Consider the following 17,039-nt stretch of genomic DNA (forward strand, 5'->3'; position numbering starts at 1 on the left):
CCTCACAATATTCACCATTTCCAAAAACATTTATCACCTTTGCCTTTTCAGTACTAGTCCCCATTTCTGAACATTTGCTTTCCCTTTCTCCTCTCCAAACCCACTATAATTTGGAGGACGGGTTGATCAGCAATGCATACAACTTGCCAAGTTATGCTAATATATAAATTCACTCTGCATATTCTATTCTCAGACTTCACAATAATTTGTGTTTAGATAAATGGAATGTCTCCACTTAACAAACAGCAAATTACCTGCTTGGAATTACAAAACGTACAAAGAAGAGCTTCTTCCCCCATACTCATGTGAATTCAGCAGAGAGGGAAATGAGGAGGTTAATAGTCCATTTATCTGTAAACTTGTTTTCTTTAGCTCCTGCAACTGTGTTTATAATCTATGCGTACACACTTGTGGTGTTTTCAATAGCCTGGATCACCCAATTCAGTAAAAGGAGGACATGTGGTTCTCTCTGTCTGTGTAACCATGAATGCAAAGCCAGCGTGAACAGCTGGACAAGAAACACGGCTTCCTGCAACATACACTTATCCCGCAAAATGACAATACAAGGACTAGAAATTCAAAGCCAGCAAATGAAGATATAAGAGAAAAAAGATCAGTAAGAACTGTAGGCATTTTCAAGAGGTAAAAAAGAAAAAAAAATGTTCACACTATCATCTTTATCTATGAGTTTAACTCCCAGCAGGAGAAATAATAAACATTGCATTCTATTAAACATTGTAGAATGCGCTACAACACCCATCAATTAAATTCCCAAGGAACAGAAAGGTTAATGGTGGAGAAAGGAGGAAGGAACCCTCGTGCTTTGGGGTTTTTAATTGTTTTGTTCATTTACTGGTAGTACCAGGCAACTTAAAAATACATTTTAGGAAAATTCCAAATTAAACTTTTCCAAATCATAGAATGTGTAAGGTTCCTCTCCCAAATCTGTTTCCTCCTGTTTCTCAGGGCAAGCCCACGTGGCAGGCTTCCCCTTTGCATAACACTCATAAGCCTGCCATTCTGTCAAAGTACATGGGTAGATAAAGAACAGGAGCAACATAATTATCCACCAAGTATTTCCATTCTTTCTGTAGGGTTAGGCCAAAGAAACTGGTCAAGAAAAACAGGAGACTTAGTATACATTTACACAGTATAATCAAAGACTTTAACGTATTATTCTCATATTAGCCTCTATAAAGCGGGTTTTATTATCAACCTTGTAAGGAGCACAAATGCATATATGGAATATATTCTTTCCAAAATTAAGACCCACCCCCTTTCACATTTTCCAGTATTTTCATCTCTAAAAGCACTGACTCACTATAGGAGGTGAAATAAAATTTAAGTAAATGATTTTTTTTTCTAACTTTCAAATATATCTGGATCAGTTATCTCAAGAAAGCATTCAACAGAAGGCACAGTAGCCAACAAGTTCCTCCTTCCAAGCAAAGAAAAGGTTTTGTCCAAAAGAAAATATATACGACATCCTTTCAGATAGAAAATACTGTAATAGGACCATTGAATGTTGTATACAATAAACATCATAGAATTACAGGTAACGTGTTTACTAACCTTTAGCCTTCTCACCATCTCTTCTTTAGATATTTTGTCGGAGATTTCTTTGACTCCTGGAGGATATGTGATTTTTCCATCATTGGCTCTCGTCTTTGAATGAGCCATGATTTCACAATTTTAAAACTGTGAAGGAAAAAGAAAGAAGACAGTCAATGTTAATTATCTACTTCATGCTTACCTTTTCTGTCCTGGTTTTAAAAGCAATTATGTAGATTTGAAGGGTCAAAATCCCACTAAAACGTTACAGAAAAAACTATATAAGCAAACAGAAAATTGACAAAATACACCTTTTTTCAGATTGTGGCTGGCAGCAATGGTTTTGACATTCAAGAAGACTGTCCTACAGTACAATAAAACTTCCTAGAAGTACACAGCTGAAAAGTCCAAACCCTTCATTCCTGAATGTATTTGATCACCATACTTAGAGTTGCAACCAAGTAGCTTGTTTGAACTGTTACAGTCACTTGTTAACAATAAACTCCAGCCAGCTTAGATTCTTACACTCTCTGAATACAGACATCTAAAGTGAACTTCATGTTTTCTAAACAATTAAAGAGAGCACAATTTCCCTAGATGTGTAAACAGCAGTGCTTCAGAAGTGTTATGCATCACCAATTTTAATTTGCAGATACTGCATTTTCAACAAGTTTTACCATACCCTGAAGAGAGTGTCAATAATCTAGATAAGCAGTCTATAAGGGAATGCAACAGGTACAGGAACAGAGCAAGCTCATTGGAAGTCTTTCCTCTATGCCATAAACCCAAGTTTTTAAACAAATAAGTGCAAATAAGCAACAATATCTTATTCCTAAATTCCAGTTATAGAAACAACTCAGCTATTCAGTCCCTTAATTTGTGCTTCAATTACTTCAGTCACCTAATCTATCCTGAACTACGCAAACTCCTACTGCAGTAGAGGAAGAAGATGCACATTACTCTTCTACTTCAAGACTGAAAGCTTTACTTACATAAAGCAGTTAATAAAATCAGATAACAGCGAATAAAACTAAATGACACGTGTTGGGATGATTAAGATGTTTTTAAAAGATCATGCAAACGCAGCCAAGAATGCAAAAATAAAAATAAAGGAAACTTTTCTCTACCATCACCTTCTCCCCACCCCATTTTATTAGTCTGAAATACTTCTTCCCAGTGTTTGCCTTCCTGAACTGTGCAATCCAAGTCAGGCATTTTCTTCCTACTAACCTTGTATATAAAACATAGAACGCCTCAGAACTATAACAACGAAACTGACCAGAAAGGAGAGACAGTACAGTAGCATGTTCCATAAGAGGACAGCATAACTTGCCACACTTGAGACTTAAGCACCTAAATCAATGTCACTCTACACTGAAAGAAAATTGGAACACGAAATAAACTCGCCCACCCATGCCCCTAAATACCCCAACCCATTTTGTATCCCTCGGTTCGCATTTCAAGATGACACCATAAGTTACAGGTTTTTGTTTAACCTTCAGTAAGCTTCCATGAAACATCTTTTGTAAAGAACACGTACAGCACAACTTTTATTTTGGGAAATGGGGAAAATGAATCAAATGAACATAATCAGACAAATTCACCAGAAAGTTAACAGCTTGTAGGAAATATCTGAGACAGTAAGCCTGAAAAAGAAAGCCCTAAATGATGCAATTATCCACTTTTCTTTACTGAAAGAAAAAGGTCATTTAAGGCCAAAGCGAAGAGCTGACAACTCCAACTTTTTTTCAAGTTTTCAGTTCAAACATCAGGATATGTTACTTGGCTATAATAAGCAGGAACAAAGACCAGTGTATTTCAGTATAAAAGGTCATCAACAATTCATCATGAGATTTATTTACTTTTTCATCCTTCGCTTGCACATTGTTGGGTGAAGCTGCTGAGCTCACTTCCCACATCATCTATTATGCATGCCACGTACCCGTGTCACCTCGCTTTTCAACATACTAACTGAAGACACTTGACAGCCATGATATGCAGTGCAATTCCATAGCTATGCAGCAGCCAATGCTGTTTGTCTTCTCTTTGTACGTACATCTACAGGCCAGTTTTACTACAAGTGTAAGTAGAACTCATTAAAAGCAGATAGTGAGAAAGCTGGGGATGAACAAAACACAGTTAAGTAACCTTTTCTAGTACTCCCAGGAAAATGTGACATCCCTCCAATTCATTTTGTATTTCTTAGTATACTGTCACGACAGTAAGTTTAGAACTCCTCCATAACACAGAAGATACGACCAAGTTCACTCTTCTTGCTGTTGGATGCAGATCCCACATTACAGCTTCCAGATGGGATGCTATACATGATGCAAACATTGATCTTAACCGTTCATCGCAGCAGACAGGAGCTTTGCTGTCTTCACTCTAATAATACTCCAACAGCATTCAGTGCTTTCCTGGATCAGCCAAACTCACCAACTCAAAAAAAACCCACAACCTAATAGGTTTTGAAAAGCATGTGACGTGCATCAGAGCCCATTCAAAGGAAGGAACAGGAATTAAGGGAACTGGGGATCAAAACGTCCCCTTTCCAGTGGCAGACAGCTGACAGATCAGATCAACTCAGTTAAAATTTGGTTAGAATATGGTGGCATAGTCCCCTTTAGAGCACTAAGAAATAATTTAAGCCAAACTAGTACATTATGGTCAAAGTTGAACTGTTTGGCTGACATGTCCTACTGACACACAAACAAGCTTCCGGCAACCAAGCTCCAACATGGAATGTATGTATTTACATGGCAAGGTTTTGGTAGCAGAAGACTGCAGATTTGGTCACTGTGAGATGAGATTGCTGCCCTCATGTTGGCCAGAGCCAGCTCCAGCCAGCTCCAAATGGGACCCACCGGCCAGAGCCACACCAAACACTCACTCTGATGGCTTCACTGTGAGAGTGCATTTAAGGAAGGGTGAAAACCACCACGCAGCTGCTGCTGAGTGAGAGGAGTAAGGGATGGGTAAACCAGGAAGACAGAAGCAGCCCTACAGCCCCCAGATCAGTGCAGAGGAGGACAAGAGGTGCTCCAGGTGCAGAGCAGCAGCTTCCTGAAGCCCACACAAGGTCCATGGTGGAGCAGGCTGTTCCCCCTGCAGACCACGGGCACCATACAGAAGTGTATCTCTGCATGCTGAGGGCAGAAGCAGGCCCCATGCCAGAGCTGCAGCCCACAGGGGACCCACGTTGATGGGTTTGTTCCTAGCAGGAATAGACTGCATGCTATGAAAAGGGTGCATTTCGCTCAGGAAGAACTGCCATCAACGGGGAAGGACTCATGTTGGAGCAACTGAAAAAGGAGAGGAAGGCGCAGCAGAAATGAAGCATTATGAACAGACCACAACCCCTATTCCCATCTTCCTTGTGCTACTGGATGGGCAGGTGTGAAAAGGAGAAGGAAGAGTCAGGAACAAAGGAGTGAAGTTGAGACTGTAAGAAGAAGGTGTGGGGGGAGGAAGGTGACAATGATATGTCTGTTTCTCATCATCATGCTCTATTTATAATCGGCAATCAATTAACCTCCCCTTGGTTAAGTCTGTTTTGCCTACAACAATAATTAGTCAGTGATCTCTCTTTCTTGATGTCAACCCATGAGTTTCCCACATTCTTACTCTCTCCCCCTGTTCTGCTTAGGAAGGGGAGTGAGAGTGCAGCATGCAGCATGGTGGGCAGCCAGCCAAGGTCAACCCACCACAACACCCTACACCATCAAGAAAGCCATTACTGGAAAGATTTTTCTACCTCAAGAAATACAAGTTTAACTGGAAATTATCAAAATGAAACACTCTGTTTAGTCAGAAGGAATGGTCAGCAGTTTTTAAATTAAAACCACTTCAACCAATTTGCCTCATCCAAGGAACTGATTCTGAAATTCACAAATGCAGGACTTTCACCACTGCAGGGCAGCACAGCCTTCTGGAGCACCGCAATATTGATCAGCTTGGAGTTGCCTTCCTGTTGTAATGTATTTTCTGAATCTCAACTTGCAAGGTATAGGAGTTGGATTTTTGGTAGGAACAGGTGTATGTAGGTGCTGGGCCAGCAAGAATTTTAATTTATGCCTCATTTTGCACCTACAACAAATGATAAAGCTTGACAAGTCTACAATTATGTACCGTACATAACAACATATAAGAGAGCATATCGACAAGACAGCCAATGGTTGTTTACGAGGGTGGATAGTGATAGGACAAGGGGAAATGGTTTTTTACTAAGACAGGGGAGGTTTAGGTTAGATATTAGGAGGAAGTTTTTCACACAGAGGGTGGTGATGCACTGGAACAGGTTGCCCAAGGAGGCTGTGGATGCCCCATCCCTGGAGGCATTCAAGGCCAGGCTGGATGTGGCTCTGGGCAGCCTGGTCTGCTGGTTGGCGACCCTGCACATAGCAGGGGGGTTGAAACTCAATGATCACTGTGGTCCTTTTCAACCCAGGCCATTCTATGATTCTATATTCCGAATGAACCTAGCATTTTAAATGTGAACTACACTCCTCGTGCAGAAAGCAGTGGTACAGTAGGAGCTGAGAGATGCTGGATGCTGCTTCTTTCAACACAGAAGCATTGCTGCTACTATGACTTGGAAGACATAAAATCAGGAAAAGCCTGTACGTCTGAAGAAGCACACGGTAAAATGGATGTGTATAAAAAATGCTAACAAGTTAAAATGTGATTTTGCCCTTGCTGGGTACAGAGGGAAGGAAGGGAGTATATAAGAAACAACTGCAAGAAAAGCAACAGAATTGACAAAATACACATTCTTTGTAAAAGGATAACTGGACAATTAAAGCATGGAATAGGCATTAAAAATTGAAGATGCATTCATGCATTTATTTCACATTGAAACAGGATGGATTAATCATCCATTTCCTGTGTGAAAAAAAGTTAAATCAAAAGATCACACTTAATGCAAAATTATAAAAGCCAGTCAAAGCATGTTTACAGAACAATTCATTAGTCTAAATAGAATTCATTAGTAACAGGTGGCATTGCCAAAATGTGCTCAAATTCAAGTAACTGAAATAGAAATACTTAGTTCTGTACAAGATTAGCAGGACCCTGTAGTTACCCAATTCCAGGTGAGCAACTTCGCTGGCCATTATATTAAGTATGAAGGAGCCTGATATTCAAATTGTTTCTATATAGTATTTAATCTTTTACCAATAATCTAAATACATGCATTCTACTTGCTCAACACCACAAAACAGATTACACACATGCAAAAAAAAAAAACTTGGATTGACATCCTGCATGTTAAGTACCTTAGCAATATATTTTACAAGTCAATAAATATCATTACAGAATATTAAGTCAACGATCTAAAAGGTGGATTTAAACCACATTCAAATTAATTGTATTTTGTTTGGATGACAACTCATACTGCTTATGGTGATTTAATTAACTGTGCTAATCATTAAATAAACTATGCCTTAACACACATGAAGTCACACGTCAACGGTGTTTTCACAGGGATCCATACACATCTAAATGAAAATACTTGAAGGATTAAGATATGTGCCTAATCCAAGAGAAGAATCATGAATCCAGCTTTAGCAATTTGTCTACATACAAGTGTGTCTTCTGCCTTAACGTTCAAGCCTCCCAAAATTCAGAACTTAAAAACATAATAGTAGAATCATAGAATGGTTTGGGTTGGAAGGGACCTTTCAGATCACCTAGTACCAACCCCCTGCTATAGGCAGGGACACCTCCCTCTAGACCAGTTTGCCCAAAGCCCCATCCAGTCTGGCCTTGAATGCCTCCAGGGAGGGGGCATCCACAGCCTCACTGATCAGTAATAATGAAGTTGGTGACGTCTTCATAACTTTCAAGAAAAAGTAAATAGTCACCAACCCATTCTCTACAATCCAATATTGACCTCTCCCCATCGCAGGCCACTCCATCAGCAAGATGAAAAGGATTTAGAAGTAAATCCTATGAACATTTTCTCTACATTGTTTCACAGAATATTGTGAGGAAGTCAGAACTTTTCCATGTCATAATCCATAACAGAGCTCACTTCATAGCTCTGTTGCTCTGTTAGCATGCCATTTCTGTTGACTATTTCTCTATTTTTGCACCCTCAGTAGGTATCATCCCTGCACGAATAAAAATAGGTCACTACAAATGCTTTAAAAGCAGTAGCTTCATTTCAGCAACACAGTATGTGTGAAGAAATTGGTCAAGCCACAATTTGCAGAGAAGATACAAAGTATTCTGAAGAGATTAACCCACAACATGCACAAATAAAAGAGGCAGACATCTTTCCCTCTAACAGGGTTATTAATATTAGACACAAATAATTTAATGTTTTAAGCCATTTACAAAAAAACTGTTATATCCTGTTAAAATCCTGCTATGCAGAGCTGATTGACAACAACTGACCGAGGTGAGAAGTGACTTGTTATACACTTACATTATGTAAGTGCCACTATATTAAAACTATTACCATAATAAATCTTCTACTAAGGAGTTACAACTCTGCTATAAAAAGCAACTCCAAGCTGAATCTTGGCAGAATCTTTTCATCTTTGAGTAGAATAGAAAACTTCAGCACTGGACCAAATATGCTCTTGTAAATCTCCTTACATTTTCATACTTGTTGAGGTATGTCTGCATGAATACATTGCATTCTCCTTTAGAAATATGTTACAGTATCCACTTATCTATTATTAAATCAAGATACTAGTATTATTCACAGTACTGAGAAAGTGTTCGGTCCTGATTTCTGCAAGGCAGCGCAATACATAGTAAGGACTGATACAGGAAGAATTTACAGAAACCACTAATTAATACTCTTCTGGAACGATGAATCACATTGCAAGACTGAAGCAATACACCCAGATGAGAAGTGATATGAGAAGTACCAGGTTTCCATGACGGAACTTTCATTAGTGGCAATCCTTTGACAGTCAATACTTAGGTAATAATGCTTGTTTCTAGGAAGCACTGCACTTTTCAATCTTACATTAGAAAACAGAGTGAAGAGTGTTAAGTTTCCTTATCCACAAAGTGTTTACCTAGTAAGTTACTCAGAGAGTGGTCAGGCACTGGAATGGCTGCCCAGGGAGGTGGTGGAGTCGCCGTCCCTGGCAGTGTTCAAGAGGCGTCTGGATGAGAAGCTACGAGATATGGTTTAGTGGCTTGTGGTAGAAAGGGTAATGGGAGGACGGTTGAACCAGATGATCTTGTAGGTCCTTTCCAACCTTGTGATTCCATGATTCTATGAATAGGTTTGCAGGTAACAACTGGAAGAGGAAGTACTTCCACTACGTACAGAGGATTTGGAGGACTAAAGAAAAAAAGAAAAATATACTGACTTTGGTACCATGGCTTCTTTTAAGTACGCTGAAAACCTGCAAGGCATTTGTACACAAATGATCGCAGGTAACTTGCTATTTCCGCAGGTAAGATTTCTCAAAATCCATTAGCTAAAAAAGCCTCCCAGAGAACAGCACACGGTACTCCATACTGAGTTACCTCAGCATACAGCTCTCTCCAGTGGTGTTGTGGACATGTGCAGCTTCCACAGGATACAAAAGCAGGCCAACTTGTAAATTTCAGCATTAGAGATGCGATTAAAAGCAAAGGGTGTTGTTTTTCTGTTGTTGTTCAATTGTTTGTTGAAAATCATCAGGAAAACACTATTTTTAATGACATAAAACAAGGTTTCAAGAGTTTAAAAAAAAAGTGGATTTCAGCTTTCTCGTGCTCATAGCCAAGACAAAGTAGATGAACTGTAGGTATTATGATTACAATTCCTTATCTCTGTGCATGGCTGCAGGACAAGAGATGACAACGAGACATGAATTGGAAAACCATTGCAAAACATTCTGACAGAGAAAAAAAAGCAAAACCAGAGCTAAAGGAATATGGACTAAGAAAAATATATAATGTTTTTATCACAAAGTGGAAAAGAGTGTAGACCAACAAAATCAGCGAGTAAAACAGACATCTGCAAGATATTTGTCAGTCAAATATTTGGGAGAACATCAGATCTCATTGCATGTTAGGGGCCGTCTTATGGAAGTCTACTATATAAAAAGTTTTTAAAAAAAAAAGGGTATAAAAAACAGACTCTGACCAAACTCCTCTCTGCAACCTTTAATGCAAAGCATGTGATGCTATAAGGAAATAACAGTGCAATTACAAAAAAAAAGGTAATAGTACAAAAAGAAAAAAACCCAAGTACAATAAGCCACTCAAATCTGTTTTAACTTACATTTGTTTGGACAAGAGCATGGCAATTTTTACCTAACACGTACTTCAAGCTTCCTGTCAGGTAGACATAAATTATTTTGCTCTAGAAAAACACAGTGCCTTAAAATAATGGGAAAAAACGAACACAGAGAGGCAAGATGGCACTACTATCTGGAAATCAGGAATGTAGTTCTCACTTAAACCAGCATGGACGTAGGGTATGTTGTAGAAAGATCATAATTCCTGTCGGTAGGAGAAGCAGAAGAGAGGGGGAGAGGTAATGGAGATAAATAAGTCTGAGAGAGGAGCAAAGTCTTTAACAACTTTGTCTCCTTAACATTCAAATGATGAAACGTTTTCACATGCTAAAGATCACCAAAATACAATGAAGTTTTACTAAATGAAGTTAATGAAGAAAGACTGCTAACACCTCTTGTTAAGTTTCGATAGTGTCCATTCATATACACATTTGAATATACGCATCTTCAGCCACCTCAGCTCTGACAAACTTGGAATAACATAGGTGATATAGCTCATGTGAAGGGTTTTTGGTTGACTGTTAAAACATTCAGTCACATCCAACAGTGCATCCAACACAAAATAAACTAAATTCAACATATCATAAATCTGACAGAGCTGTCTAAAGTGCTGATTTCCCTTTCCTACAAAATACAAATAAGAATTCAGGACACAAAACTGCAGAATACAGACAATCTCCACAGATAATTTATTTTCATAATCATAGGATGGTTTGGGTTGGAAGGGACCTTTAAGGGGGCATCCATAACCTCTCTGGGCAACCTGTTCCAGTGTCACACCACCCTCACAGGAAAGAATTTCTTCCTAATATCTAATCTAAATCTACTCTCTCCCAGCTTAAGGTCATTTTTCCTCATCCTGTCACTACATGCCCTTCTAAAAAGTCCCTATCCAGCTTTTCTGTAGGCCCCCTACAGGTACTGGAAGGCCACTGTAAGGTCCACTGAGATAAAAACTACTAAATTGTCTTTATTATGTTCATGCCTTAACAATCTCCCTACTTTGGGATGATTTGAATAGGATTTAGGAAAGAACACATTCAGAAAAGTGTCTACATTAAGAGCCTTGCCTAAGCAAGATTAAAATGAAAGTTAATATATTGACTTGAGAAATCTTGCATTCTTATTGCTAATGTTATAACAGCAGAAGAAAAGATGAATGCACCTGTACAGAAGGCTCAAACTAATCAGCACTAAGCTGAAGTGAGAATGTCTGTGTAAAGGCCTATTTTTTAGAGACACAGATGAGATCTGAGAATACAGTATAATAATTTAATTATTATGAAGGACACTGTGGAAGAATTATACAAGATCACAAAGCTCATTCAAGACTATTGTATCTACCAACAGTGTGACTCATTTCACACATACCTTATCTTGACATATAAGCTTTACTTGTAGACTGCTTTCTGCTGCTATATATGTGCAACCTGCAAACATCCATTCATACAACTATCATTCCTTGTATCTAGCAGCTTAAGGCATCACATCACTGATTCTGGACAGGAGCAATTATTATTCCAGTGGCTGTTGAGAGCAACATCTGAAGTAACCATGGAAATTGAAGCCACTTTGGTCACACAGAAGCCACAGACTTTGGGGAAAAGAAAGTCATTCTTCATTTTTCAGTATATGTCCACCTTGACATTCACTTGGCTTCTTTAGGGGAAATGCCTCTGATATGCCATTTCTGGTGCCGATAAGAAATCTGACATATTGGTGCTTCAAATACTTCAGGATACACTTGTAATCCTATTTCCATCCCTGGAAAAATGGGGAGATTAATCCAGCAAATTGTCAGTATCAGCAGAAACAATAAGCAAAAATGTTCTGAATATCATCAGGCATTTTGCATGGTGAACCATCAGTATATGGACTATTTGCAGAACAGATAATTCTACTTCTTTTCCAACACCTGAAACTACCATAACATCCTATCCATACTCTGGAGGTCTACCGTACTAAGGAGAAGCAGTGAAATCTGTCCACATGAGCCTCCTCGTGAACTAATATTGCATCTAAGATTAGTGCTCTCCATGGGAAAACTGGAATGAAATCACAAAGCTTCTGCCCCACTGTTCAGAAAGCCATACACACACACGTGCATAACCAAAGCTACTCCGCATTGCATTTACTTTGGATGTAGGTTATTCGCCAACCCATATGTATATGACAAAACTTAAGTTTGGCAAACAACATCACGGTATTGAAACACGCAAGATAGAATTCTGTCAACGTTCAGAGATGACAAATGATTATTATATTTAATAGGGGCAAACAGAACAAAATAAATCTACCATTTTGAAAGGTAGAAACCGAAAACTGATGTAATTAGATTTGAAGATTTATACAAGTTCAACGTTTTGATCGTGGGCAAAAAAACACACCAAAAGCACAAAGCAATTTGGACTTTTAGACTGTTTTTCTCTATTTGAATGCAAGAAACATTTTCATATTACTAAGCAATTACAAATAATCACTTTTTAAAATTCTAAGAAGTAATCACAGTCCTCAGGAAATAGTAGTTGGATTCAAAGAGCGTTAAATATAGAAAAGAAGTCAGAATAAGAGCCAAACAAAGACAGCTTTCGCTACAAAGCAAAACAAACAAGAGAAAAAAAGATTAAAAAAACTGCATTTTAATAGCTAAAAATTAAAAGAAAGTACTACTGCATTGCAATGACTAAGTATCGAGATAATATCGAAACAGATGAAAGTCAGCTGCATAGAATCATAGAATGGCCTGGGTTGAAAAGGACCACAGTGATCATCGAGTTTCAACCCCCCTGCTATGTGCAGGGTCGCCAACCACCAGACCAGGCTGCCCAGAGCCACATCCAGCCTGGCCTTGAATGCCTCCAGGGATGGGGCATCCACAGCCTCCTTGGGCAACCTGTTCCAGTGTGTCACCACCCTCTGGGTGAAAAACTTTCTCCTAATATCTAACCTAAACCTCTCCTGTCTAAGTAAAAAACCATTCCCCTTTGTCCTATCACTATCCACCCTCGTAAACAGGGTACCCATTTTTGAAGGAAGGACAAGCAAAGCTTAATTCCTCTGGAAATTGGTAACACTTTTATTCAACCAGATGTGCCTACGTCTATGTTAACAATTTTCCGTTTGCAACCCAAAGCATCATACAGACACTATCTTAAAATCCACGAAACAGTGCAATATCCAAAGCTCTCTAAAGGTATTTAAAGTTAAGATGTGGTATAGTATTAGATTAAGTTACAGTACTCCCCATATTTTCCTGTAATAATGCAAAGTGGGAAAAAGAGTACTGAGCAGATGCACGACTTTGAGATCAGTAAGACTTTTAAGTTTAGAAAAAAACTCTGCACTCTAGAAGAAAACTTTTAAATACAGGGATAAAAGCAACTTAGAAGAACATCATATCACTCTGGGATAATTTGTTTGATCAGTCTGTGATAAAACATTCTGCATTTTTTCCCCCTCACACTTAAAATCATGTATCATGAAAGTACTAAATTGAAAGGCATAGTTAATGTGGAGATGGATCTGGTTTCCTTCAGTAAAATACTGAAAGAGAAGAGGAAAAGGAGAAATATTTTTCAGTACAAGAACTGCATTTGAACTGCTAAACAAGAATATATGCTGCAAACCTGCAAGAAAATCACCGTGAGGGAAAAAAAAGGTGGAGAGGTAAGCATAGAAAGTCACTACAAGATTACACACCTGTGCCATGGAATTACACCACAATATCCAACAAACTGGTACAAACTTTCTTGGCATACTACATTCAACTACAGATAGCTATGATAATCAAAACAGGAACAAGTGCCAATAAAGTCTACCGTATCACAAGAGTATGGCAGAAGAGGAGTCGAGAAGAGAAAGGGAGAAGCAGAAAAGAGGTAGAAAACACTGTAAATGCTGGAAGACCCCAACACCCCCCCCCAAAAAAAATTAGAAAAAGTTGAGATGACTTAGAATAACTGATAACTAGAAGAGGACTCGTAGGTTTTTTTAACTGAAGTTTTGAAACAACTTTCTGATCAGTAATTGAAGACTGAAGAGAAGTATCTGAATCAAACATAACAGAATTCCACCAGTACAGAAAGGAGATGCATCTACAAGGCTACGTGAACATCTATATGAAAAACAAGCCTTTTCCTGCTCAAAATGTTTCTTTTCCTAGAACTACTAAGAATTGTCTTTCAAATCTCTTTAAACTGGTATTCAAAAAAAACAGTGAAGAACTGACATCAAGCCTAAGCAAACTGGTATTTCACAATATCACTAATTTATAGGCACGATCTCGGTACAGTTCTGCTTTAGTGGGGAAACTTCTTTAAGAATCCGTAAGGCAAGAATGGCTTCCTTCCTCCAGCATTTGGAAAGGAATGGGGTGGGGCGTTTTCCTTCACATAACTCTATTTTCAAAACACCATAACAAAACAGTCACAAAAGCCCTATATTTTGCATTACTGAGGTATGTTACTTTATAAAGCTAACATTTTTAGTACTTATACATAAGGGGAGAAAAGAAAACATGCGAGAGCGTCATAGGTGCCATTGGGAAAATAAGGGGAACATGACAAATCAGATGATAACTACAACAGACATTAGGAGCAAATGAAATTTAATCACCACACTACCCCTTTGGAGGGAACAGCACTTGGTATCATTTACCACTTGGTTGGCAAAAAATGCCTCATAGAGCCTTACCATTAAAGGTTTGGTACTTCCAAAAACATGAATACGAGCATGCTATGTGAAGTAAAACAACTTTTTGTGAACTGCTGCAGATGGACAACAAATACAAAAGTGCTTTGGTAACAAGTCAGACCTCGTACACATAAATAAGGCTCCCTCTCATTCCTAACTTAGTATGTAACGATTAATAACATAAATAAATCAATCCAAATGCTTAGCACCCTAATACAGACGATTCAATCACAATTACCGAGGAACAAAAAAAGAAAAAAACTAAAGCAGTAGCAAGATGATTTGAATTGTGAGACTCAACAGGCAGCACTGGTAGTCTACTGATGTTGTGCTAAGTAGCACTGCACCCATTCCTAATCAATATGAACTACAAGCATTTATTTTGGGGCTGCATGCTGAAATCTTAGTACCAGAACGGCACTCAGCGGGTGTTTTATAACCCAGAAGGCTTGTATCAGTTCAGCTTCTCCTTCCCCCAGGTAACTAGAATACTTTTTATTTGCTTTTCAAAGAATTCTGACATGACAGAAAGCCACAGATGGAGAAACTAATTGTGTCCCTGAAAACTGTGGAAGAATCCATGATTTTGTTGATAAAATACCAACAAAATAAAGAATTGCTTCTGCCAGGTCAACTAAGTGCCCTAGTGATGGGTTATTAAGACTAAAAAACTAGTAGAAACCACAAGATAGAGTTAAGTCATCTGCTATTACACATGAACATACCAGTAAGATCACTTTAAAGAAAAAAATCACCCTGAAAGACCTCTGACGTTTTAACCAGCAAAGTCTAGCTTTAACATCTATCTCTATGTTCAACCAACAAGTAACTTTCTTCAGCAATAATCTGTTGAATTCTGTAATTACTTTCAAAACAGTTCTTCATCCCTATCTAACTATACACACCTGTGGGTTCATGTTTTCACAGATTCAGAGAGTGGCTGATGCTGGAGGGAACCTGGAGGTCCCCTGGCCCAGCCCTGCAGAACAATGTCCAAGCAGCTCTGGAAGACCCCCAAGGTCTCCACCGCACAGTCTCTGGGCAGCCTGTGCCAGTTCTCCATCACCTGCACAGCACAGAAGTGCTCCTGGTGTTCAGAGGGAACCCTGCGCTCCAGTTGGTGCCTACTGCCTCTCGTCCTCTGCTGGGTGCCACTGACAGAGCTGGGCTGCAGCAACAACATGTGACAGAATACTGGTGAGAAGGTTCAGCCTCTACTGCCATACCACCAACATCTGCCCCGATGTCATGGGCCAACACCATAAACTCAGAGGCATTACTTTCAAAGCAGCCCCTAGTACATGAGCATTGACACACACAAGCACACATACACGGGAGAGAAAATAAGCTTGCCATAGCCTCCAAACACATGAAACACTCCCAACCAAAATACACATTCATGTATTATGCTCTGTAAACAGGAATAGTTAAGACAGATTAGTAGATTACAGCAGATAACTCAGTACAAACCAATCTTCATGTTATAAAAATATTTTTTTTATTAAAAAAATCAGTTTTGAAGTCTTCATAAATAGATATAACTGCTTTTGTTGTCTATGACTACAGGCATACAAGTAAGGTATGACAGCTCTGAGAGTTTCTGCTTATTCAGGCACAAGAACCATTCATATGCACATCCCAGGTTCTTGTCTCCTGCTTCCTCATTACTTACTCTCAAGTTAGAAGGTTAAGGTAGCCAAATCTTGATGCTATCAAATGTTTCTGGTAAATCCTTTTGACAACTGAATCCATTGCTAATCCACCTGTCTGCTCACAGCCAGACATTGCCACTTCTTCAAAGGAAAAAGCTGGGGTTGTCCACACCGCACCCAGATTCTCAACTCAAGGACAGGCTTTATTAAGTCTTTGAGACAAAAATACTGAAAAAAAAACCCTCAGTTTATGATACAAACAGGCAAGTTATGGATACATTTACCAACAAGTCATTTCAGGCTAATGGAGTAAGCTCAGGAGTTGTGGGGAAGGCAAAAAAAAACCCAAGAACCACAGTTGACAGGAGGGGAAAAAAAATACAAGAAAAACAAAAAAAAACAAAAATGTATCACAGTTTAGGAATCTTGAGGCTAAAAGTCAGAGTTGCCAAACAAGTGCAGAGGAAGTAGGATTTACTGGACAATGATGTATTAATCAGAAGCCTGAGTAGGTATCAGCACAAACCAGGCAGAGAAGTTATGAGAGAGACCTCATGAGAGAGAGAGAAGGATCAGCTGCAGGGAACAGGAAAGGAAAAAAAAGAAAACAGACCCCGTGGAACTCAACCCCTCGCAGGGGCCCCAGTATAAAGTAGAATCATGTATGTTACATTGTTCATCTGTCAATAACAAGTATTGCAAGAATCCCCAGGAAGGCACTCATCTCATCACACAAAACACTGGTTAGCAGACAATAAAGCATTACTGTTAATAGCATTCCATTAATTTAATTAGCACGAGCTACACATAGCTAAAGGTTACAATCTAGTGACTCATAAGAGCACATCCATACAGTAAATTTCTTTACTAAATTGGCTTATAAAGGAATAATGGA

At 38.9% G+C, this 17,039-nt stretch overlaps 1 protein-coding gene across 7 annotated transcripts in view; it reads right to left on the minus strand.

Annotated features, from left to right (window-relative positions):
* PDS5B (PDS5 cohesin associated factor B) overlaps nucleotides 1–17,039 on the minus strand; it is a 101,922-nt gene that overhangs the window by 78,110 nt on the left and 6,773 nt on the right. For all 7 annotated transcript variants that reach the window (XM_046941892.1, XM_040700089.2, XM_015277870.3 and 4 more), the window contains exon 2: nucleotides 1,573–1,698. In XM_046941892.1, the coding sequence (XP_046797848.1) occupies nucleotides 1,573–1,680 (108 nt within the window). In that variant the 5' untranslated portion in view covers nucleotides 1,681–1,698. The remainder of the gene's footprint in view (nucleotides 1–1,572; nucleotides 1,699–17,039) is intronic.

The sequence above is a fragment of the Gallus gallus genome, chromosome 1 (genome assembly GCF_016699485.2).
Source record: "Gallus gallus isolate bGalGal1 chromosome 1, bGalGal1.mat.broiler.GRCg7b, whole genome shotgun sequence".
In the NCBI taxonomy this organism is placed as follows: Eukaryota; Metazoa; Chordata; class Aves; order Galliformes; family Phasianidae; genus Gallus; species Gallus gallus.